Source organism: Lepeophtheirus salmonis, chromosome 4, assembly GCF_016086655.4.
Source record: "Lepeophtheirus salmonis chromosome 4, UVic_Lsal_1.4, whole genome shotgun sequence".
Lineage (NCBI taxonomy): Eukaryota > Metazoa > Arthropoda > Copepoda > Siphonostomatoida > Caligidae > Lepeophtheirus > Lepeophtheirus salmonis.
Genome location: NC_052134.2, coordinates 48,227,367 through 48,253,527, shown reverse-complemented (window position 1 = coordinate 48,253,527; position 26,161 = coordinate 48,227,367). Strand labels below are relative to the sequence as shown.

Here is a 26,161-nt window from a genome sequence, read left to right as displayed (position 1 = left end):
ACATGAATGTGAAATCATGTTTTGAATATAATTGAATCTATTTATGAAGGGATGTGAAATACTCAGGAATTAAATAATAATGACAACTGCTAAGGAAAAAAATCCTTCTTTTGATTACCAATTACAACAAAACGGGCGAGCTAAAAAATACACTGGATTTACATCATTAGTCCTAATGGTCATAGGACTAGACCGAATAAATTAGAACTGACAAAATACTAGTCTTCACCGAATCTATAGATGAGTTGTACATGACGTCAATTGTGTTTCATAAATATTTGTACAACTCATAAGTCAGGCGGATAAGGAAGAAAAATCAGTCCACGATTTGAAAAGGATTAACTTTCGGTATCCGCTCTGAAATCCCGCCCTGGAACACCAAATATCGCTCCAAATTGATTTAGAAAAAATTACTACCTATTAGACCGATCTTGGACCGGGTTCAACACTATTTTTTAATAGAACAAGAGGTTTTTAAATACATTGTAAAGTAATAGTCTGTTAGCCGGAATTAGCAGCTCTTCTTTCACTCACTAGAGCTGTTTTTGCTTGTTTTTTACTCATCTGTTGTACAGGCAGAGACGAATATTTTTATATCTTATATACTTATACATATATATTTGTCCCAGGCCTTAGAAACCAAATAACAACAATATATTACAAAGGGAGAATTGAGGGCGCACTCTAATTTTTCTTTTCTTCTTCTTTCAAGGTTTTTTAGAAAAAGAAGAGATCCTTCTTTTCTTTTTTTGTCTTGCTTTCACTCTGTAAATGGAAAGTTTTTGCTTTTATAATATATATATATATATATATGTATTATGCCAAATCTGCCTACTTTATAGTGTGTTTGAAATTGATAAAGTTCCCTCCTTCTGCTCCTCCTTCCAATGTGTATAATGATTATAGAGCTCTTGATCACTTTCTCTCTCTCTCTCTTCCTCTTTGATATTCAGTTGGTTGTGGTCCACAGAGACAATCAAATCATGAAGTCCTTCTTCTGTAATCCAATTTGAAATTTACTTACTTAGGAATTAGCATTATTATATAGTTTTAGCCTTGAGAAACATACAATTCATACAGAAATAAGGAAATAAGGAGAGAGATGACTTAATTCCCTTTCTTATCTTGATTCAAAAACAGGGTGATGTGATGAATTTAGTCAAACTATAGAATTCCTTGAAGCTCTTATTTATTTAAGAAGAAGATTGGATGCACTATCGCTTCTTAAAAACAAACTGACATTAAAATATGAAGGAATTGATTAATATTACTGCCGTATGTGACTGATGGATAGATGATGAATGGATGGTTATAACAGAGGACTTCATCTGAGCTCTCCACACACTACGTCGTCTACTCCCACAACGTCTTTTCCGACGCTATTGGAAGATGGCGAAGAGAACTATTCTTCATACCACCCCGTGGACTCACCTGACTCAGTTCGTAGATCTATTGGTGGGAGCACACCTACTCGGAGACGCCTTCCCTCAATAAATTCATGTAAGAAAAGTAGCAAGAGTTTCGATTCTGGTATTGCCGGTCTGCTATTATCATCACCTTCTCCACCACCAACAGCGCGTATCATGTCTATAGCCGAGGAACGTCATCACATTACTACTTCGACTCACCACCACTCTTCTTCTTTTTCGTCTTCCAATCCACGTTCGTCTAATACTATTTTTCTCTCCAACCCATCTGCTACTTCTCTGTGTTCTCCACACCTACCACCACCGCAACAACAACCTCCATCGAGCCCATCCTTCAAAAAAACACCTCTCTTTAGTCCCCGTCGATCCGTCGAAACGTCATCCGAATTCAGTGCCTTTTCAACCTCAAATACAAATAGTAGTATAAGTGCTGTACATCATCGTACTCTCTCGCCCAGCAATCTCCCTCACTCTTCATCCTCTAGCAAATCATCTCCAATTCATAGGCATTCAATAAATATACTTATATCAGATGTCGGGTTAATATGCCCCTAAAAAACTGATTTTTTGCGAAGTTTGAGGCCTCCCAGGGAATTTGTAGCGTGTGGATCAAACAAATTTAATTTAAAAAATGGGATTTTGTGTACACAGCGATTCGGGGTTTCATATTTCTTTCAAAGATAATATCTTTCGTTTTTTTTTTTACTTCAAATTAAGTTACATTTTGCCATGTTAAATACGATAAAACAGGGCAATTAACCGCAAATTATTATTGTGCACATTAAGAACATTGTGCATAATAATTTTTATTAATAAACAAAGTTCTAAAACTCAAAAATCCAATCAAAAAATGGTTCTACCACGCCAATAATGGCTTAACACCTATAACTTTTTATTTTTGATTGTGGTCAGCAGAAAAGGTATTTTTGTAGGGGGTGGGGTAAATTAATCTGAAAACGGAGCAGTCTAATATACATTTCCTGAGGGGGGTAGGAGAAAAAATGAATGTTTGACCCGGTTCAAATGTTCTTATAGTACATACAGACATGTATGTGCTTTCTAATCAGTTTTTTTTACTTGCATTATGAATCCCTTAAAAAAGTGAGGTCTTTTTTTTTTCTCTTTCTCTCTCTCTCCACTTTGTTATTGCTTTTTCGCGAATCAGAGTCATGCAAATTTTAAGTAATGATATCATAATATTGAAGGGAGGAAACTAAAAAAAGTTTATACATAATGTTATATTTTTTGAATGCCAGGGGCTCTCCCCCTGTATTGAGATCCTCGATATCTTTTCATTCGAATGAAGATTCATCTGAAAGCCCGAATGAAGCATCTCCTTTGAGTCCCTCTTCACCTCCAGGATATAGAGCAAGTCGAAGGATGCTCCCTGAAACTCCTTCATATTCTTCGTCTAGATCTGTGACTTATAGTGGAGCTAGAAGCTCTCCCTATCTCTCTAGTGATAGAACTTTTGCTTGGCAATCAATGCATTCCCACGAATCATCTATTGACTCTGGTGTCTACTCCCGAAGTACTACGAGTGACTCCATTAATTTTAGGTCTTTTTATAATATGAAACTTAATGTTGGCTTTGACTTTCTTTAATCATGACACACATGGGTAGAAGTGCACTACTACTTAACTATACTTGTGTGTTTATTAAATGATTCTAAAGCTATACATTTCTCTTTTTCATATTCATATCGCGTACAAGTTGCAATGTTGTACAAGTTGTAACGGGTATAAGTTCAAATGCCTATAATTAGTATATTACTCGTAATTACTAAGTAATATTTAGTCATTCAAAATGAAATCCTCAACATATACCCATTTTACTTGTTGGCCTAATTTTACCACAAGGCCGGCCCAAACCAATGTTGGACCGAATCAGTTCGACTTATAACCATCTCAGACCGAATTCCAACACTAGTTGCATCAATTAATAGTTAGTAATGTTGGATTGGGCTCATGACTAATTTATAACTGGTAATTTTGCCTCGACGAAATTTTGCCGCTTGACATATTCACCGCCTTTTTATATTATCGGTTCGAATTTCGAAGAAAAAAGGAAAATTATGATGAAATAATTAATAAATTTGGATGACACAAGTTTCAATCACGGAACTTGTTGTAGTGAAAAGCATAATTTTTGATGATAAATTCCACTTTGTCAACTCATATGAACTTTGTACAAATATAAAGCTATAATATTTGTCGTTGATGTAACTTTATATCGACATAATGTGGTATTTTAAGCAACTCTTTCATTTTGGGATAATATTTGAAATGCCAAAAAATGATGGATCGACGGAATGTATACAACTCAAAATTAAAGAAAAACAGGCCTGACAATAATTTTCATTAATCAATAGTTGATAAATGATTATTGATATTTTTTCATTCTTTTTTTTCTTTCTCCTAGCTAGCTTTATAGTTAATCTGATAGAGATACAACAGTTAAATTTGAACCGATAATATAAAAAGGCGGCGAATATGTATGCTGCAAAATCTTCTCTAGACAAGATTACCTTGCACCGACTGATAATTTAATCAATCTCCTGTTTCCTTTTAGTCTGGTCTTTTTCACCATACAACAGTCCTAAGGACCGATTAGTCGGTCGTTCAATCTATTTTCTTGCCTTCTAGTTAGGATTGGAGAATATAAAGGCAAAGGAAATAGTCAATGCTAGCTGGATCGTATAATAATACTTACAATCCAGCCACATTGATCCTACTTTAAACTCTAGGTATCTTGTCTCCTTGAAAGAGGTTATGCTGAACAGCACAAACTCAGTTTAGCTGTTGTAGTTAGTATAAAAGACCCATAAGGACCTGTCCTAGGACTGGTACTTTTTATTAGAGCCGAACTGATAATTTTTTTAGACCGATCCAACAGTAATTGTTGGAAATAAATTCATTGGTGTTTTTCAACTGCATAAATAATGCATTTTAAGAAGAATAAAATGCAAAATCTGTTTATATAAGTTACACTTGTACAGACATCCCAACCTGTACACAACATTTATTATTATTAATTTAATCCTTTTGATCCATCATTTTGTTTCATTAAAAAGAGGCTCTTCTGGAATTAGAAATATATGTTCTCCTGCGGGAGTGTCTGGTACGGAGTCTCCTAGTATTTTATATAGGAGTGGTGGTGGTGGTGGCGTATCCTCTTCTTCCCATTCAAACTGGCGTCGCTCTTTTGGAGCACCCATAAGAAGTTGGTATCTTGAAGAGGATGATACATTTTTCAAGAGCCGACGGAGTAGCCTACCTGATGATGAAGAAGGAGAAAACGAAGACGTTTTAATTAGTAGGAATAATAATATTAATAATGAGTCGTCCTCTATGGGGAAATCCTCATCATGCGGATATTACAATCTACCACCAAGTTCTGTTGTACATCAACCAGCAGAAGCTCCTTCTTTGTCAACGTCATTAACACCACCTCTCAGCTCCCTTGGAAATAATACGAATGCCTCTTCAAGAACTGTACACTTTGAGTCTTTTCCTTCTAAGAGTGATCCTCCTCTTACTGCTTCTACTGCCGCTGCCGCCACCACTGCTGTTGCTGCTGAATTCTGTGATAATGTAAAAAGTTATGATATTACTACTATTTATACTTCTAATATTGCTACTGCTACTCTATCTGAAAATGCACCACGACATATCATTTCTTCATCCTCTTCATCTTCTTCCCTGATTTCCAAGGCCCCTTCCTCCTCTTCGCCATCCACTTCCTCTTCTTCTATGGCGTTTGAAACTCCCAAACTTCGTGATATGAAAAGCCATTCCTTTCCACCCTCATGGTCCCCTTCCAAAGCCTCACTCAGTAGTGGGGAACAAAGTCTAGCCACCACATACCCAATCATAGAACACTCTCTTCTCAAAGAAATAGGAGAACAAGGCTCCTCTTACCTTAATGAAGACTTTGAGACTTATTTGACCATCAATTCTGATGAACGTAAGCAAAAATGGATCCATGACTCACTTAAATTTGATGATTATCGCTTACCGTCTTACAAATCATCACTCGCATATACTCCAATTTTGTCATCTTCTTCCTCTATTTTTACACCGCATACTCCTCCACCACAACCTCTCTCAACAACGGAAACAACAATGACTACAACATCCTTTGGGTATGTGATCTATTTTATAAAAGTAGTCTTGTTTGATATACTGGTACAAATGATGGCCCGCTTATGGTGTAAGCTCGCATCTTACAAAAGTTATATATATTATGAGATACGAGCCAGATTCTGAGTAAAAAATTGCATTTACATGCGAGCCGCTTCAAGTGTTGTTTTATAGTCTTTTTTTTTTTTTTTTTTTTTTTTTTTGGAATTCATTGCTTTGACTTACGAGCTTTGCACAGAAACCAATTAAACTCTAAAAATGAATTATTTTCTTTAACAATTGTTGTTTAATGGGATAATTATTTATTTGCTGGGCTCTATTAACGAGTCTTTCCAGATGTTAAGTAATCTATGGTTTGCTCTACGATTTTCTTGTTGTCTAATTTTGTTCTAATAGCATTACTTTTCCCCCGTTTGAAAGGTTACGGGATACAATTAAGGTAACTCTCTGCCACCCTAAAATATCATGTACGGAAGCCCCTCCCTGTATGCAAGTGTATATATAACGACATTTTGTTAGTCGAAACTGTAACACAAAACCAATACAAACTTAGTACAAACATATATCGTAACAACCCTAGTGCTTACATATTTCATTTACATGAAAAGTATTATCAGAGAGTGTTTGTTCTATACACATACACAATCAAAAGCAAAACAAGGACTGCATATTATTATTATTTGATCTTATCAGGCATTTTACTTTTTTTTTTGTACTACTGCATAAAAACTATGCATTAAATTAAGGGAAAGTTGTAACGAACATAACTAATTTTTCTCTGCCTTCTATTTATGAATTAATACCTAGATTTAGTAGTACCCTTAGGTAGTTATACAGGGTGTACCTATTAATTAGTTATCATGAAGGTATATGCATACTTAACTAATTAGTCGTCAATCAAAAGACTCCTTTCTTCAACATACTTAATGTGTGTCTAATATGAATTATCGACCCTTAAAATACAAAAAAAAAAATTAACATAAGAAATAATTGGCATGAACTCAAAATTCCCATTCCACGTTGAGGTAAATACGTTCATACGTCTATCCCTTAACTTTCTTAATTATTGCTATTAATTTTTCAACAGATTTGCATAGCTTTATAAGGGGATTTTCTCTTTATCTCCCTCTCAAGGGCCCAGAGAAGAAGGTACCCTTTAGGGTAAAAGGGAAGAAAGCCTACGTAGTATTATTACTTTGTATGCAAAATGATCATACGACGAATACTTTGGGGAAACGCTGTTTTATATTTAGCTAGCAGGCCGGCCCCATGATTTGATTATTTATCCTTTTTTTATTAAACGTATGCGAAATGATACATTATTGTCACTCTCTACTTAGAGAACTAGTGTTTGTAAATTGTACTATTAAATATACTCAACTCCTTATTACGACTATGATATTATATCCTTTGTGGTGAAGTGCTATCAAAATAGTGTAAAAATTGAAGCTAATGCGCTCTAAACACAGTGCTGTTCATATTACTCCTGCATACTTTGTGATGTGCCCCACTATAGTAAAGTTACAATGATCATCCTTTTAAAAGAATGAAAGAGTTTGTTGTTGTTGAAAGTGTGTGATTCTGCATGTTTTATTTCTTATCTGTTGGAAGAAAACATAAGCTTATGTAACAATGGATAAATGATTCATTGATGATGAGTTTCGCCTCTCTACAATGTAATTGGGAATAATTGTGTAAAACAATTTCATTGCGTCATAAAGATATTCTATAATTATTATTCATTCTGGAGAGAGGTGCTGGTGCATCCATCCTTCTTGTTCCCTCACGGCTCACATACCACCAACTCCCTTTTCAGCATGGACAGATAGTAGCGCCAATCCTTAATATCTCAATTGAAAATATAAATCGCCAATAATTGAAGGAGTAAAATATATAATTAATCTTTTGGGATATTTATTGCTATCTCTTAGTTGAGATGGATGGACAGATGGACACTACGCCGCATCATCGCTCATCTACTTCTTTAATAATAATTTACTACTTATGATATGCATATATCAGTTAAACATGCCGTCTTGTAAATAAAGGATGGTACATAAATTTTCGTTCAAATGAGTCTCCATGGTATTTTTCTGAATTTATTTCCCCTTCGTCTCTATACCTACGATGAGGATCGTAAAAATCATATATTCTCATCCTATTTACCATCAACAAGTCCTTCTTCACTCTCCTTAAAGACTGAGGCTCATTCTTACTATAATCAAAATCAAAACTTGGGAATTGATACTTGGAATGGATTTTTTGTTCATTTCATCACAATCTACTTCGAGATGTTTTCCTTCTTCTTTTTTATATTTGCCTTTCGAAAATGGATTAGTCAATATATTTACGAAAATGACGCAGAGACTATTAATAATAGTGAGCCATTCATTCTTCCGCCTCCATCTTCTAAGAAAGTGGTGGAAGGAGGAGACGGTGAACTGGAAACAACGGCCCTTCAACGACAAAGTCGTGAACATTCTCCTGCACTCTCCACTTGTTCATCTCTAAGTTGGCCATCCCTGGATGATGATAGCTTATGTAATGGAAGTTCTCAGAATTCTTCAGATGATGATGAAGAATTGATTTTTTCGGATGACTCAAGTCTAGATTCTTTCATATTGGATGATACTAATTGTAATGACTGTGATAATATATCAAATTGCTCATGGTTCTTAGAACATTACTATGAACCCATTAGGTACAAGCCTATAATTCATTTTTGAACCTTTTGTTGTGCAAATAGTATGTAGCAGAGATGGAGACTTGCGACTCGACATGATCGTAGTATCAAATACTTGCGAATTGACTTGGACTCGAAAGCTATGTAGTTTATTCTAGATACTTTATTCAAGAAAAGTCTTACTATTCTTGATCCTATGTATATTATAATTATGGAGTTGAAATGAGGACGAAATATATTCGAGGATTCGAACTGGGCTAGATGTGAAAATTCAAGGACTCGCAGTATACAAGGGCTATGGACAATGTGTGTAGTCAAGTTTTTGGCATTTCTTGGCCGTCCCTCGCCCATATGCTAACATTTGGTATAGTAAGTACTTTATGTGTTCGTAATTTTCTACCTACGTACATATTTTGTGCATAGCCCCTATATGCTGTAAGTCCAAGTTCTTGAATATTTACATCTAGTCCTTTCGTGTCCTCATATTTATTGTGTGCTGATTTCCATTACATAATGGTAAGATTTTTCTTGAATGAAGCACTTAAAGATTATTAAGAGAGTTCCTGAGGGCAATATACGAATTGACAGTTAAAAAAAAAAAAAAGGATTTTTGTATATTAATAAAGATAAGAAACTTTATCGTTCATATTTTATCCTTTGATACTGCTCACTTATCAATAATAATATTATGAATTTTTGGAGTGAAATCCTTTTACAAATGTGTTGTTTTAACAGTATGAAATCTTTTCATTTCAGGCCTCACACCCGGGGTACATTTGATGATGATGAAGAAGAAGACGAGGACGAAAAGGAAGAAAGTATTCTTGGATCTGACAATGATGAGCAAGAAAATTCAAAGGACTACATCAAAGGTACAGTTCTTCAATGATAATTATGCAAAAACAAAACATATATTTATGTACTTTTTAGGTGGGTACCATCCTGTTAAGATCGGAGATCTCTTTCACAATCGCTATCACGTCGTACGAAAATTGGGATGGGGTCATTTTTCAACTGTTTGGCTCTGTTGGGACTTGACGTAAATTTATCGATCAGGAACATTTTATTGATTTTATTTCAATATTTTTTATTTATATTTTTAGTGATAAAAAGTTTGTCGCCTTGAAAGTTGTAAAAAGTGCTACACATTACACGGAGACTGCTTTGGATGAAATCAAACTGCTCAAATGTGTATGTATTAATATTGGAATTAGTATATGAATCGATACTAACATTGTATTCCTTTTAGGTCCGTGAAAGTGATGGTATTGATCCTTTTCGGGAAAGGTGTGTCCAACTCTTGGATGATTTCAAGATAAGTGGTGTAAATGGCACTCATGTGTGCATGGTTTTCGAAGTCTTGGGACATAACTTGTTGAAATTTATAATCCGTAGTAATTATCAAGGAATTCCCTTATATAATGTCAAAGTAATAATGAAGCAGGTATGCAATTATAATTATTATACATATAATTTATAATTATACCAAATTTCATTGTGTTTTTTAGGTGCTGGAGGGGCTTCATTACCTTCATACAAAATGTCAGATTATTCATACGGATTTAAAGCCTGAAAATGTTTTGGTATGTGTTGATGAAGCGCACATTCGAAAAATTGCTGCCGATGCAACATACTTTCACAAAATGGGGATGAAGTTACCTTGTTCTGCCGGTAAAACTAATTAATTTATTATTCTGTATAATGATGTACAACCCGAATTTGTATTATACCATGATGTATTTTTAGTGAGTACTGCTCCTAAGGAACTGCGAGAAGTTGATATGAATGCGAAAATGTCAAAGTCCAAAAAGAAAAAACTAAAAAAGAGAGCCAAACGAAATCAGGCTCTGATGGAGGAGGCTATGAATCATATCGAAGAAGTTGAGAAAGAGGAAATGAATTCCGTCATGAATGGCAATCCTGATGATTTGACGACAAATGGACAAAACGGTTCAAACAATGCTAATACACCAGGAGAAGAGGAGGAGGAAACCAAAGTTAAAGGTATGCATTTGCTACTGTTTTGATATTATGTACAATCGGTAGCTACTTCTTCTACAACTTCATATCCCTGGATCATTTTTTGCATAAATTTTATATAGAGTTTAAATTAAATCTTCTTTTTAAAGTGATTTGAGCCTAAAATGATTTTAAATTTATGTTATTAGCTTATAAACTTTGTTGTGTGTACAACTTGTAATCAAAAAATGAGATGAATAATTTTAAATTAAGGATTTATAGTACTCTAGATGAGGATCATGCAATAATTGAATATTTCATGGATGATTGATATATTAATAGTGTAATATTTGGCTATTTCAATACATACAAATTACTAAAATATAAGTATGTATTCTGTGGGGCATTACATAGTTCAAAGGCCCACACTTAGATTACTCATAAATATATAATAGCCATTATATTTTAATAGATCAATGTGAAATAATAGTATTAATGTATTGTTGGAGATTAGAATGACCAATGTTGTTATTAAATAATGCATTTTACTGAGAAAAAATTGTAATTTGTATTATTTGCTTCTACAAGTTGTAACTTGTACATGTATATACATAATTTAATACAAACTTATAGATTAAAAAAATCGAAATCTTTAGACCCTTCAATAATCCAAATTAATTGACTCCTTTTTTACTATAAGATCCATACAAATTTTAATTTATCACCTAGAAATATTCAGCACAAGGGTGGAAGGGGGGTCAGATATTCTCTTTATTTATTTGATAAGCTATCTATGACCTACGATCAATGAGATATCCGCGACAAGTGACTCACATATTGAGAAACATTTCTCTAATACACTCTTGAGCATAGTAACAATATAAATCTTTAAAAGATTTAGGTGTATTCATTACATATCTGTAGGAACCCAAGGGTAAAAAGGGATTGGCGCTCCCCCGATATTTCCGCAGGGCACTATTTTTATCTGAAACTACCAATTTATAAAATAAATTTCTTTGAGAGAGTGAAAAACTAAAAAAAACAACGCCATACAATATCATCCTAATATTTCATTAATACATATATTCATATCAATGACCTTTAAAATTGTTTATGCGTGACCTATTTATATACACATATTAATCAAATAAAGGTGAGTGGTATTATTTTAAAGTAAAAGAAAAAAAAATTACCCTAATGTATATAATATGGGAACAAATAACTTTTTTTGTTCTTTTGAGCTTTTCTTTTGTAGTATCCAATAATTATAGTAGTACACCTCTACTACCCACGATTTCAGATAATTAAAAAAACGAATCACACTTATTGTGCGTACATATATTAAAAAAGTGAGACTGCAATTTTTTTGTCTCAAATTTGTAGAATTTGAAGAGTGACTATCTCTCTTTCTCTCATTTGCCCTCTCTTTTTCAAATTTTATTTCTAAGAATGTTAAAAAATAGTTTGTGGCGATACCTGTTATGACTTGCCAATTGTATTAATTCTTAATTAGCTTCTTTCTTTTTTGCAATATATATATTATGTACTTAGTAATTGTAATGTTTTTAGTTTGTTGACCTTATGAATATGTTGTAGATAAATAATGGAATAACTTATTATTAAGACTCATTCCTGTTTCTTTGTATTCAACAGATATTGAGAAAAGAAAATCGTTTGCGGACATGAAATTGGCTGAAGTTGCAGTTGGTTCTCAATGGAATCTAGAATCACATCCAGATGCAATGATGAATGGACATGATAACGACAAAAACCCCACGTCCCCCATATCCGTTACCAAAACAAGTGAATATCCACCTAACAAACAAGATCCGGTATTCGAAATTGTCCGTGATCTACAAGTCAAAATTGCGGATTTGGGCAATGCATGTTGGGTGGTAAGTGGTTTTACTTTTGTAAATTATTTTAGCAGTGTTTAATTGTTCAATACATTATTTAATTGTAATAGAATCATCATTTCACGGAAGATATTCAAACACGTCAATATCGTAGTTTGGAAGTATTATTGGGCGCGGAATATGGTACTCCCGCGGATATTTGGTCCACTGCTTGTATGGCTTTTGAAATGGTTACTGGTGACTATTTGTTTGAACCTCATAGTGGTGAGGATTATTCAAGAGATGAGGATCATCTCGCTCATATTATCGAACTGGTTGGACCTATTCCTAGAAATATTGCTTTTTCTGGAAAGCATTCTCGAGATTTTTTTACCAAGAAAGGTAAATCCTCAGATTATTATCCAATATCCTTCTAATTTTATGTTTTTATTATAGGAGAATTGAGGCATATTGTAAAATTAAAACCCTGGTCTTTGTATGAAGTATTAATCGAAAAATACGAGTGGGATAAGAAAATAGCTAAAGATTTTACTGATTGGCTTGTACCTATGCTTAACTTTGATCCAGTTGAGCGTGCAACTGCCGAACAGTGTCTCAAACATCCCTTCCTGAGTGATGTATGACGATCAACCCCTCCTTCCTCTTCTTCTATATCCCTAGCTGAGGACTACTCTGCAATTCATCGCTCATCATCATCTTCTATTCTAAAAGACAATAGTAATTCTTCTTCATCAGATGATGGACTACTACAACATAATGTTGGAGGAGATTTATTTGGATCAACTGGACTCTTTGGTGTCCTATAATAATTTATCTATCTATCTTTTTCCTACAAAAACAAAACAAAAAACAAAAACAAATAAGCATTGTATGTGTTTCTTTGATTTGGTTTTTTTTTCTTCGTTTCTACTTATTCTTGAGCTAGTTTCTATAATGAACTAAACTAAAGTTACAACAAGAAAACGAATAAAAAAACTCATAAAACTTTTTTGAAGAAGACAACGGAAACAAGAGTGAAGTGGTATTTCTTTTTTTTCTTTTTTTAAATTGAAATCATTCTGAATAAACAAAAAGGAAAGTGCACAGAAAAAAAATAGTTCATATTGTCTTCATCAACTTTGAAAAAAGATTTATAAAAAAAAACCAACAAAACTAAAAACTTATTCTTCTTCTACTGCAAACAGCTTGGACGACTATAATTGTATTATTATTTAAAAATCTATCTAGTGGAAAAAACACACTCTATAAACTCGCATCGTGGTTAAAAAAGTTGAAATGATTTCTTGTTAATAGAGTCCTTATGCTATTTTTTACACCTGACCTTTTCCCCATTCCTCTCTCTTATCCATAACAAGTATACTGTATACTACTACACTCTTCAAGCAAACCCCCCTAGAGACTCTATATTTCACATATATGTGCACAAAATTGAAAAAAAGTGTAACAGGACATATATTAAAAATAGCTTTCTAAAGATACATTTAATCAAACGCACACGACTTCGAGAATTTGATAAAAATTCATTTTTGTATGGTATAATAAGAATAATTAATTATTAATATTATAATAACCAGTCTGTTGGAAGAAGGGCTCTATTTATTATTTTGTATACAGTGCAATTTGTGATATCACTTTTCTTTCTTTCTTTAAGTAAGTCTCGTTTGCAGTTAGTATCATGTTTAGCCAATGACGACTACGTATAAGGCATACGTTGCTTATCTTTTTTTGGCTTGAGTTTTAACCGAAATGCGTGTAAACTATTCCCTATTTCCTTATTTATTTATTTTTCTACCCTATTACCTATTGTCATCTGAATGATGGAAAGTAAAGGACGCCGAATCCTCCCATATAATAATCCCTTTCCAAAGTGGTCGTCTATACAAACCAAACCATTCCAATAGCTATTTTATATTGTATCTTCTTATTGATTGCGCGTGTAAATTAATAATGTGGATTTTGAGCATTCATTCTTTCTTGCTAGGGGCCTTGTTAATTATTATAATGATGATCAAATAAGTGAAAGCTTGAAGAAAAAAGAAACCGAAAAAAAGAGTCCTTCTTCTCATAGGGTTATTATTACCTAATACTTAATACAACAATCATTTTATATTGTCATGCACACGCATACATATATAGATATTTATTAATTAATTAATAAGCGTGTATATGACTCTTCTATTAATTTATTATTCATTACTTGCTCTAATATGTACAGTGGATCCATCCTCCTTTTCTCCTTCTTCCTTAACATTAATCACAGTTCTGACATACATAGCTCAAAAGAAATGTATTATTTCCTCTCACACCCACCCCTCACATGACCCCCTCTTTTTATTATTTGTACCAACCAATCAATCAACCAACCAACCAACCAAAAATTGAAGTAATAATGAAGAATCTTTCTTGTCATAAGTTTTCATCAGAAGAATTTTTGCCCTTTGCTGCTTACTACTTTGTTCATCCACATCCACTGTATTTGTCCCAAATCTACACACATTATAATATATAAAATAAAATTTTCTAAATTTTAGTTGAAATGCACAATAAAAGCGTTAGATGATTAACTTGTCATTTATAAAGAAATACAAAGTAAAGGTATATCCATCTTTTTTCATGTCCATAGCTGGTTTTGTGACGGTCCTTGGTTAGTTTCACTTTTTAGTGTATAAAATTATGGAAAACTCGATTTCTCGTTGAGGGGTTATGAATTAATATTATTCATTTGTATTTAAAGAATGGACGTGACCGAAGAAATTGACATCGACACAACACAATCCATAGCCACTGTGTATGTACACACCATAGTTGAAAATAGTGTTGTGGTAGTCCTTATATGTATAGCACTCAAGACTGTATTCCCGTCCATTTTTAGCCGTAAAACTTATAAATAGACAGGTTTTTTGTGCAATTTTTTGTTTTTTTCGCTAAAATGAGCACACAAAATATCAAAATTGGGAAATTAGTATTCAAAGAAAAATACAGTGTTAAAAGAATATTTTTAAGTAATTAGTACTTTTTATAGTTATCATAATTAATTTTGATATATTATTTCGACAAATCAATGTTTTCTTCTGTAAATTTTTGCTTTCGATCATTATTGGTAGTTATAAACGTATTAAAGGACGTCCACATTAGTAGTTGAAGGAAATTTGAAATTGGGGAGATCTTTAGGAGTCTATTTGGCAGGTCATATCATCATCACCATCATTGATAGTACGCCCAACCTATTGCAATAATGAAAGATCAATTGGACGCAAATGTATTTCACATTTGTTACAAGATTCAGTGGGGATTATTCAACAGTAAACTTTGCGGCTAATTTATCCTTCCTCTAATTGGCTGTTGTTAGAATCTGGCTCCCTCAATTATCCGATGATGTAATCATAACCCTGATTTCATCCTATACATATTTTACGTCCGAAAAGAGACCCCAATGAAGGAGGCATGTCTTTTTTCCCTCGAAAAATATTATCAAATAATCATCGAAACCTCTTGGCTAATCCAAATGGAACCTAAAATTGTCTATATTTATTTCATACTAGTTTAGAAAAATGAGGCATTTTCACACAAAAAAGGTCAAAATGAAGTGTTTTTAGGCCAACATGTTGATTTTTCACAGATAAGATCCAATCCTTTAGATAATTTGACTTTACTAAATTTTTTAGAATGGTCATTAAAGTATTGAATGAAAATTTCATTTCCAAAAAAAGGTCAAAGTGAGCAATTTTTGAGCGCTTGTTTACAAATTCTAAATCTACAGAGTGTCCACGATAAATTGGAACTATCTTAAAATTCAACCTGGTTGATAAAAATGGAATTTGGAGTGTACTTGTTAATATGAAAAAGTTAGACATGATATTAAACAATAAATTTATTCAACATGTCCTCCCTCAGCAGCCACCATCTTCTCCATCCTGTCCCTAAAGGCGCTGATGACTTCCGCGAAATCGACAGCATTCCACTCCCTCGTAATGGAGCCCTTCAGGGCCGCGATGCTATTGTGGCTGACCTTGCACACCTCCCTCTCCAACTTCTCCTACCAGTAGTAATCACACGGATTGAGGTCGGGTGAGTTGGAGGGCCAGGTGTTGCAATCCCAGAAAGTGATGTTGTGGGAATTGAAGAGATTAGTGGGCCTCATGGAGAAGTGTGCGGGCGCTGAGTCTTGTTGGAATATGAACTCCCTCACAGCGGCCGTATCCTTCATCCAGGGGATGAGGAATTCCTCCATGACTTCCCAGTACCTTATCGCGTTAACCCTTTCCTTGGGATTGAAGAAGAAAGGAGGCATCACCTCACCGGTGCTGCAGATGACATCCAGGGTCATCACGGAGGCCGTGAACTTTGTGGTGAAGACCGCAGGGACCTTTTCTCTCTCCTTGGCAAGCCACCTGTCATTCTGAACGTTGTAGCTTCTGTCGATAGTCCAGTTCTTCTCGTCGGAGAAGAAGATGATTCTTCCTCCATGGCTCTTCAGGTCATTGAGGAGACGCTTACAGTTGGTGAGCCTGGTGGCCTTCATGGATGTCGTGAGGATGTGTTGTTTGGCCATTCAGTATGACCTGTACCCGAGGTCCTCATTCACAGCATTGGAGACCAGCTGATTGCTCACTCCACGGTTCTTGGTCAACCTGGACAAGAAAGTCCCCGGCGAAGCCTTGATGGACTTCCGAAGGCCTTCAAGGAAGCGGGGAGTGCGGATTCGGTCACTTCTCATGTTGTGGGCCTTGCGGCAGACCTTCCCCTCAACCTCCCAGGCATGGAAGACCTGGTACACCGTGGTCTTGGGGTAGTTAAGAAGCTTTTTAGATAGCAGAGGGCTTGTGTCCCGCGCGAGCCAATTCGAGGATGGTGTCTCTCCTTGTTTGTTCCATGATGACTATTGTTTTTTGTGAAAACAATTGTGGTGGAAGTTATAGTGTATTGTTCACGCAACCTTTTATATTAGTATGACTTAACCCCGAATATCCACATTATGGATCTGGATGAAGTTTAAAGTAGTTCCAATTTATTGTAGACACCCTGTACTTATAAGGTTCGGTTCTTGATGACGTCACTCGACTTTTATCATTTTTTAGTCAGTTCTAGTAATGGCAGTCCTAAGACTGGACTGGGCGGAATAAATAAGGAATGACACAATATAAGTTGAAAATAATATGAAGAGCCAGTATTAGGGTGACTAGATTTGAGTTTGTCAAAAAGAGGTCACTTCGTCGCGCGGAGGTGGAGTAGTGTATAGCATGCCGCACCATGACCATGTGAATGCATACTAATGTCACAAATGAAATGACTATACGAACATGTATTTATTGAGCTTTAACAAAAGTGCAAATGTAAAAGAAATCTTTTTTGTGGCATTTAGTCCAGCACTTCTTTAATGTGTTTGGTCCATATATTGAAGTAATAATGATAACTAATAAAAAATTCTAAATAATAAATACTTTATACGGCCACAAATTAAAATAAGAAGATGAGGACACTTTTCAGTCCTCCTCATGTGGTTGGGCATATTCCTCTGAAGACTGAATTTTTCCCAATAGTTGGATATTACCTATCAAAGACAAATAGGTACGAAAGTCCTTGCAGTTCAGGTGTTTGAGATTATACTGGGTGCACAGAATCCCCTTCAGTGATTCAAGAGACAAGCGATTCTTCTCCATGGTCCATTGGGGTTGCATCAGCAAAAAAATTCGCTCCACATTTGCATTGTGAGCAGGTATTGCAAAAAAAACAAAAAAAAAACTGCAATTTTAAACAGCTCTGAATGAAAATCTACTCTTAGAATTTGGTCCACATCTGGTGTGCTTATAGATCACTGAAAACTTCATCAATATTACTCCTTTCAATTAATTTTTTAAGATTGGTGACCTGATCAAAGCACTTTGCATCATCAATTTCTACACCTTTTTCAACTAGGTGCCTGATACAACGCTCAACATAAATCCAATCAGGTATCTCACTCAGATCCATCCACATGAAAGTGGAGAACTCCTCCATGGGCGCCATCCCTCCCTCTAAATAACCAAGGCACGCACTGTACAGTTCCTGTACTTCGGCACCGAAAGGGTCACACCCTTGGCCAAATCCATCATTTTGCTTTTGTGCGAGCATACCCTTGACTGAAGTTATTTGTCTCTATATCCTGAACGTGCGTCTGATATATACACATCAGTGAATGCATTTGACAGAGGTCTATCTCACTAAACTCATCCTCAAAAAACTTCTTGAGCAGCATGGGGGGTTTTCCTGTGACAAAAAAAAAAAGCTTTCAATGCTGGATGCATCTGTAGAAATCTCTCAATTCCTGGGAATAATGAAAGCCATCGTGTCTTGCTGTGATAGAAGAGAGTTCTGTACTCAACATCAGCAAACTCACAGTACTCCTTCAGACTCTTGGTGCGCACAGTATAGATGTGGAAGTGCTTATAAATTTTAAAGATGATCTTCTCAATGTCAACATCTAGTGTGTCTGCTCTATGGCGAACACAGTTGTTGAATGTGTGTGCTGGACAGGCCACGCCAATTAGAGACTTGTTCTGCTTTTTTAAGTTTGCAAAAACATTCCTCCCTTCCTCGGGACGCCGGATTTCCAACAAGTTTGTATTGCAGTTGTCACCAGTAAATGCAATACATTTCGAAAATATCCCTTTTTCCCCAGTGTTTCTCTGATGCATTCTGTAATTGTTTCAGCAGATTCATTTGGGGTGCTCTTAATTTCAAATAATTTGGTTTGCAGACCACCATTTTTCTAATCAAAATTACGAATGACCAGATGGAGTAGTTTCTCAGCTCCATAATTGCTGCCATCAGTAGACACGCCACAGTACGGGATTTCTCCAAGTGCTTCCAGAACAACTTGGACAGAATGTGGGGCTATCACGGCTTCTGTCTTGGTGCGAGCACTTGAGATTTTTTGAGCTGTCACCGAATCTGGGAAAATGTTTTTTAGCAAACCAGATGTGCTGTCCATCGATATGTAGCTACTGTGTTGCTTTTCTGTATGAAACGCAAGGGTACCCTCTGCAGCCCTAACAGAAGTGTCTCTTTTACTAACAAAAAAGTTCGTCACTTTACTTGATGAGTTCTCTCATCTTACTGCAGTTTTGAGTTTTCCAGAGTGCACGGGAGCTTCCAAATCGCTGCCACTATTATTTGCAACTGGCACGTATGCCTGCTTTGCATGTCATGCACTCAGCTTCCGAAGCATTACGGCCGAGGCGAAAATACGGGTTTTTTTTTTTAGTTCGTCCGAGAACTTACATTTACGCTTCGGTATGGCTGCAAATGTCGTGTGCTGAAAACAATGCAACTAATGGAGATGGCAAGGTAGTGTTGCCAGATTGGAAATGGTGAAGTATCGTACCAAAGGCTCAAAATGGTCGTATTTGGAGGATAATTATCGTTTATCTGGCAACACTGAGATCGGTCGACCAATGACTGTTCTCTCTACAGTCAGAGCTCGCGCAAGAAGGTAGAAAAGAGATACCATTTCCAAAACGTGAAAGGGTTAAATAACCAGTTTGTGAAAGACCCAGAGAAACACAAATATCCGACGAGGCAAAATCCCGGACGTTTTTGGAATCCCTGGCGTACGCATTTTTTTAGTTAACAAAAAGAGGACATGTCTGGGGAAAAGAAAACGTTCTGTCAGCCTAGACAGTATGCTTTAAAAAACCGAAGATGAACAATCCTGACAATTTGAAGAATATTTGAGTGGAGAGCAGCTTAGCTGTTATATCGTTTTATTAAATTAGCTGTGAGGAGCTATGAGATAAAGGAAATAAACACAAAGCCTAGCAGCAATGACATAGGAATGGAATTACTCGGATGTCGATTCTGAATTCTACTCCGAGTCCAACAAATCCTCTTTGCTACTTTTTGTTTTTCACACACACTAGGGATGACTTTTTCCATAGTTATAGTTTTGGAAAATAAAAAATAAGTATTCAGTTAGTGGCAACTACAAAAAAAGCCGCTCTATTTGCCAGTATCATATTATTTTCATCTATATACACCAAAGAGAAGGAAAAATATAGAGGTGACAAGGATTTCTGTTTACCTTAGTTAGGCAGACAGGCAATAAATATTAGCCTAAAATCCAGAGGGGCTGGGAAATCAGCCTTTCTAATTTATATCTGCTCCTGCAAAATTGGATCCCTTAAGCATACCATAGTTCATAGGTGAAGGCAACGGAACAGTGGTTCTTACGTAGACAGTGTTCAAACTCTTTCTGAGGGCATTTTTATAACTAATTATACCTAAGATAGTCGAGAATGCTGTACTTTAGAGGGATACATTAACACAACGACGACCTAAAACTTTAAAGCAAGTGGCGAAACGAGGACGAAAACAATAAACAGGTAAAAAATGTCTTTGTCAGAATTTACTTTGTTTATCTGCCAGGAGGATTATTTGGATATTATTTCTATAATAACAACTCTAGCTATAAACTAGAATATATTATAATTCTAGTATTAATAAATAACTATTAACTATAATTTAGTTATTTAAGATGAATGTATGGGAGTCCTCTGAGAATGGTCGGCTTTGACATCTCTACAACTTGTCCTTCCAGGGAACGGATAAGCTTTTACACCATATCAAGAGTAATTTTAGAGAATAACTCTGCTAATCCATGGACACCTACAAGTACTGTATGGCTTTGCTTGCCACTGTCGGACGATACCTACAGGAACATTAGTCTACATGGTCTCCACGTATTGGAGTATTTCAATTCTAAAATTCACCAGGAGGTCCTTGAGGAGGATGAATTGAGTTTTTTTTTTTTTCAGATATAGCTTTAAAACTCAAGGCTCCATCTACAAATACTTAATACAATAATTTGTTAGTGTCTCTCCGGAGGAGGAGAAATTGATGGAAATTCATGAGGTTAAATCGGAAGTTGGGACAGCTCAATACTGGTCTGCAAAGGGAATGATCGTTTCTTTAGACGGAAAAGAGGGCAAATGGATCCCGGGACTACATGTGACAGATATTGGTGGAACCTTCAAGATGGAGCTACAGAAAATCCCGTTATTAAATTCGGAATATATTAAAATTTTAGAGTATACCTCAGATGAAGGATATACATTTAATAATAAATGAGAAGAAATAAAGTTTGTAGATTATGCTTGAATTTGCGTTCCTTCTTTTCAACATGTTTGCTGTTAAAATTTTATTTGCTCTTTATTTTTAGAGCCATTTAAGGGAAGATACTCACTTCACACACTTATCGCCATCGGAGAGGATCTTCTCATGAAGATGTAAAACTATTTAGTCTGCAATGATAATATAAAATTATTGAAACAATATCTTGAAAAGTGACAATTTTATTTATTTCTTAAGTGGTTTGCTATTAATGGTGTGTTCCTTTAGTTTTTATTAACTTATATATCTCGTTCATGGCTATTTAGTGTATTTATTAGTAATTTGAATTTATATTAGAACATAATTCACTTACATGTATCGAAAGCTTCTGGTACAAGAGTGCATTTAAGGTCAATTTTCCCTTGAAAATTCATTAAATATAGCCTGTAAGGTGATCTTCGTGTACAATCACTTATCAAATTCATGGGAAAACTTGGGATCGAAAGTGAAGATCCAGAAGATATATGCCAGATTATGGGAGGATGTGGATCACTTCAAAGAAACATTGAGGTCAAAATTCACATATATAAGGAGATACGAATGAATTGGGGCTTTATAATATAAATGATATTTTGAAATGCATATTAATCACCATGCAATAGCGATTCTGAATTGCTATGTTCAAAGATGATATTGACAAATTTGCAAATAATTTGAGCAAAAGTTATGCCTTCAGGCATATTGATGTGTAGTTTTATCTCCTCTAGGGACCATTCTCCTTGCTCGAACCTCCCATCCGAAAAAAGATGCCAAACCCAGACGTTTAATATTAATTTCAAAATATGGATATAATTCCTCGAGGATGTAGAGAACGACTAGCTTAAATTTGACTATCATTTTAAGCAACTCAGACACTAACATTATTGATGGTTTGTAAGTCCCCTTTATGAAGATCAAAATGTAAAGCACACATTGTCCAAAACATAACTAAACATTCTATTGTCTGGCTTGGTAACCAAGACACATGAGTTTCAGCTAGCTTGCTTGGGAGCAGAGGCCCGTAATAACAGATCGTCATGATAGATGCTGTCACTTATATGAAGTTCCGATTTAATGAAATTACAACCGGTCTCCTTATTTTTAATCATAATAGTAATTTTTTTTTAATATAATTAACTAAATTTATAACTTTTTAAAGACTAGAATATGATAAAACTTAAGATATTGATAAACCAAAAACACGTCTTACCGTCTTCAGTATAAATGAATCAATGAATTCATAGGAAAAGCGACATCTAGCGAAAAAAGTATGAAAGATACTGACCATACTATTTTCTCAGGCTAACGGTCGTGTTTCCCTACTTGATTTAAAGCATTACGACGAACCATTAAATCATGTACTGTATGCTTCTTAAGTCATTGTATAATTTTTACTTTATAAGAAAGAAAGAGAAATCTAGGCTTAATATTAATGGTACAAAAAAAAAAATATATATTAAAAATGAGATGAAGGATATTTAAATTTCTAATATTTAAAAAAAAATCCTCCCACTGCCACAATACAGAGCTCCAGGCGGGGTCGAAACTTATTCGCAACTTTCCTGAGGGTGTCTCCCGGAATGTTTGCCAATTCCTCGTCCACCTTGGCCTTCATGACCTCCACGCTGATGTGGTAGTGGGCGCTGGCCTTTCTCTTTACGGCGTGTCACACGTTGTAGTCAAGTGGACAAATACTTTTGGGCGACCTTGGATGTGTAGCAAGGTGCTCTGTCTTGTGTCCCTACACAATTTCCAATGTCGTAGGTTGGGTTGAGAGCAGGAAACACCTTCGTGACCTTAATAATTTTATATTCATTGGCCTTCAAGCTCTCTTTTATCCACACCAGTGGAAACGCCGTACCGTCTGAACCAATGACAATGAGCATAATTACATTGGCCGGGTGTTTCGAACCTCTGGTAAATTCTACCTCGGAAGGGGTGTCCTTCAGGGTCTTGGCGATGTACCGAAGGATGCGGTAGTTGCTGACTGGGTCGACTCAAAAAAAATTTCATCCGAAAAAATGAGGACTTTCTTATTGGGTGTCTTCAATTTATTAAGGAGGATCTTCGATCGTTCTAGTTTCTTTTGTCTCTATAAAGCCGTCAAACCCTTCACTTTTGTGACAGTCCTAGACTTGAGGCCCAAATCCTCCTTAAAGATGCACCGGACAGCCGTTTCATGAACCTTGAGGTACTTGGACATTGGACAAAGGTTCGCATCTATATTTGCCTTAACATTCCTTTTGAGGCCTTCTGTGTGGAACGATTTTGGTATTTCCGGCCTGTGAGGATCGACAAAGGATTCGGTTTTGCTGTGGAGCTTCTTGGCATTGTATACAATGGTCATACTGATCCTGAAGTTACGTGCAATCACGGAGGGATTGTGACCGGCTTTGATGCACGCAACGATTTTTTGACGAAGTTTTTCCATTTCTGTATTTTTGAACTCCTAAAAGACCTACGGCTGATTTTATTTCTTCGATAAACACCTAAAAGGAAACTGGTTTTTTTGTTATTTCTTCCTTTATACGAAATTTTTGCAAAATTTAAACGTTATTATCTGTTAAAAAGTGTACAAGGACATATGACGCACACGGTACAAATATGAAGGAACAGCAACTCCCAACAACCGTTTTTCATTACAAAAATTACATTTTTACGTATATTATAGTAAAGCACTGACATTAGATGTATAGGGTAGGGATTTCTAATACGGAAAATTTAAGGATATTCTGTTTTTATAATCATTTGATCTCACATGACTGGGTCCAAAGTGAAGTACACCACGCAATCCAACCAAAGCCTCCAACCTGGCATAGGCCTTGCCGATGAACTGATTATCCATGTAGGCCACTGCCTCAAGAATGGAATCCCACAAGGAGTCAAGAGGGTTATGTGCACGTTTATTGGGCTCTCTCTCTCTCCAAGACATCCACACACTGTAGTCCAAAGAGTTCAGATCTGGAAAGTTAGGAGACCGTATTTCCTTGCCCCAAAACATACAAGTCTTAAAAAATAAATGAATAAATCCGGTTTCAATGACAAGATTTGGACAAACTACACCATTTTGAATTTCTGACATGGCACCGGATCTGTTAACATCAATGTGAACTCTCAAGATTAATTATCTATGGAGTTATTTGCTTCCTTGTATGTCCGTTCGTATTCGGAAGATATATTAAGGATTTCCTATTTTTCCTACACAATTATGTCATTTAAATTTGATGAACACACTTTCATAAACATAGATATTTGACTGGCCAAGAAATTAAGGTCTAAACTTGTCCCGGGTTCACAATTCACCCCCTTTATATACGAAAGTAAATAAAACAGGAAATTACCAATTCCCGGTCTAGAACTTTTTGATAGTTAGCACAAAAGTAGACGTATTATCACTTTTCCACAAGCTTGGCATTAGGAGGTGAACTACAGGAAAAAATACCTTTTTATATTGGTTGGAACAATTTGTATTTTGTATAATTATAATAAGGAATATGTTAATTAAAATTACATTATGGTTGTTTCTTGCCTCAATTTATTATTATTAATAACGAAGCATGAATTAGGTATCATATAAAGTTTGCACATAAAATTTCCTTGATAACCATTAAAAATAATCCTATACGATGGTATACATGTTTGTTTGTCTTTCTGAGAATAAGCAGTACCTGCTCATAAATCATTTTTAATGATTAAATAATTTATGAAAAAAGGAATTCTAGTGTATGTAAAAATGAAGTCTGAGGTGAATAATGTCTTTCAAAATATAGTATATGCCCGGCCAAGCGTCATTATTTCATCATCTCTATTATCCAAATTTTGAGAAGTTAAGAGTCATTTTTTTTACAATGTTCCGATGAGCAATGTTGTAGAACACATTATTAGCTGTGGATTGCTAAGAAAAACATTGTCCTAGTCGCCACCATGAGCACACAATACGAGAAGAGATCGCAGCTCTCCACCGCGTGGGATTGTTCCAGAAGGCCATCTGGGGACTGGGCCCTTTAATTTATAATGTTTCCATGCGGTTGAAGGTTGGAGAGGATCTCAGAATCTCTTCAGGAGCAGGCATAAAATCCTCCATGTCCATCAACCGCCTGAAGTCACCCTTCAAAAGAAAGCCTAATTCCTTAATTAGTGATATGACCCGGAAGATGAACATGTCCCCATCAGCGGTATCCAGGGATCTAAAAAAGGAAAAAGGGCAGTTTCTATGGCGTATTGCGTGGCTTCTGTTGACAGAGCATCAGAGAAAAGTCCGTGTGGAGCGTGCCAAAAAGATCCTGAACTACCTCATGGGAACCTGTGGACTCATTCTGATCTTTTTTGATGAGAAGACCCTGTCTTCAACAGACAGAATGATCGAGTGATATTCGGGGATGTGCAGAGGAGCACCAATATGTCTACACCACTAAACACGCTGCTTCAGTGATGGTGTTAGGGCTGGTTATATCCAACAGGAAGGCCATGAATCCCATGTGGTTCCCTTAGGATACAAGCTGAAGGATACGTCAAAATTCTGGACAACAAAGGTCTCCCATGGAGCAAGTCCATCGTTGGTAATTCTCCCTGGGTGTTCCAACAAGATGGAGCACCTGCCTACAAAAAAAAACGATGAGTGGCTCTTGGCCAACATGCACTTCTGGACAAAGTACTTCTGCCCGCCGTAGAGCCCAAACATCAACCCCCTAGACTATTCCATCTAGGAGTACGTGTAGTCTAAGGTATGCATAAGACGCCACAACAGCACCTCTGTCAACAAGGTATGGACCTCCATGAGACCCGAATACATCCAGAGGGTGTGCAGCAGCTTCTGCTACCTCATGGAGCTCACTATAAATTCTGAGGGTGGATACATTGAATGAAACATGTTCTTTGGGTTTGAATTAATATTTAATAAACTTGTTTCTTAATTCGCCCAGGATCCACCCGTGGACTTCAATACTTTGTCTGTTAAAATGGGTAAA

The 26,161-nt window shown here is 35.7% G+C and overlaps 1 protein-coding gene and 1 long non-coding RNA gene across 3 annotated transcripts; both read left to right on the top strand.

The window, feature by feature from the left end:
- Positions 1-886: 886 nt before the first annotated feature.
- Positions 887-13,162, top strand: LOC121116091 (uncharacterized). Of its 2 annotated transcripts, none has more exons than XM_040710308.2 (12): positions 887-1,933; positions 2,684-2,986; positions 4,520-5,572; positions 9,010-9,125; positions 9,184-9,292; positions 9,357-9,444; positions 9,503-9,697; positions 9,762-9,924; positions 10,000-10,257; positions 11,866-12,107; positions 12,179-12,449; positions 12,504-13,162. In XM_040710308.2, the coding sequence occupies exons 1-12, from the start codon at positions 1,302-1,304 to the stop codon at positions 12,689-12,691; spliced, it is 3,618 nt and encodes a 1,205-aa protein (XP_040566242.1). In that variant the 5' UTR covers positions 887-1,301; the 3' UTR covers positions 12,692-13,162. The 2 variants fall into 2 exon arrangements, with proteins under 2 accessions (XP_040566242.1, XP_040566241.1); XM_040710307.2 differs by having other exon boundaries at positions 890-1,933; positions 4,502-5,572.
- Positions 13,163-17,713: 4,551 nt separating this feature from the next.
- On the top strand, positions 17,714-21,204 carry LOC121116090 (uncharacterized). The gene is made up of 2 exons (XR_005863765.2): positions 17,714-20,428; positions 20,572-21,204. It is a non-coding gene; the product is annotated as an uncharacterized lncRNA (long non-coding RNA).
- The last annotated feature ends 4,957 nt before the right edge of the window (positions 21,205-26,161 follow it).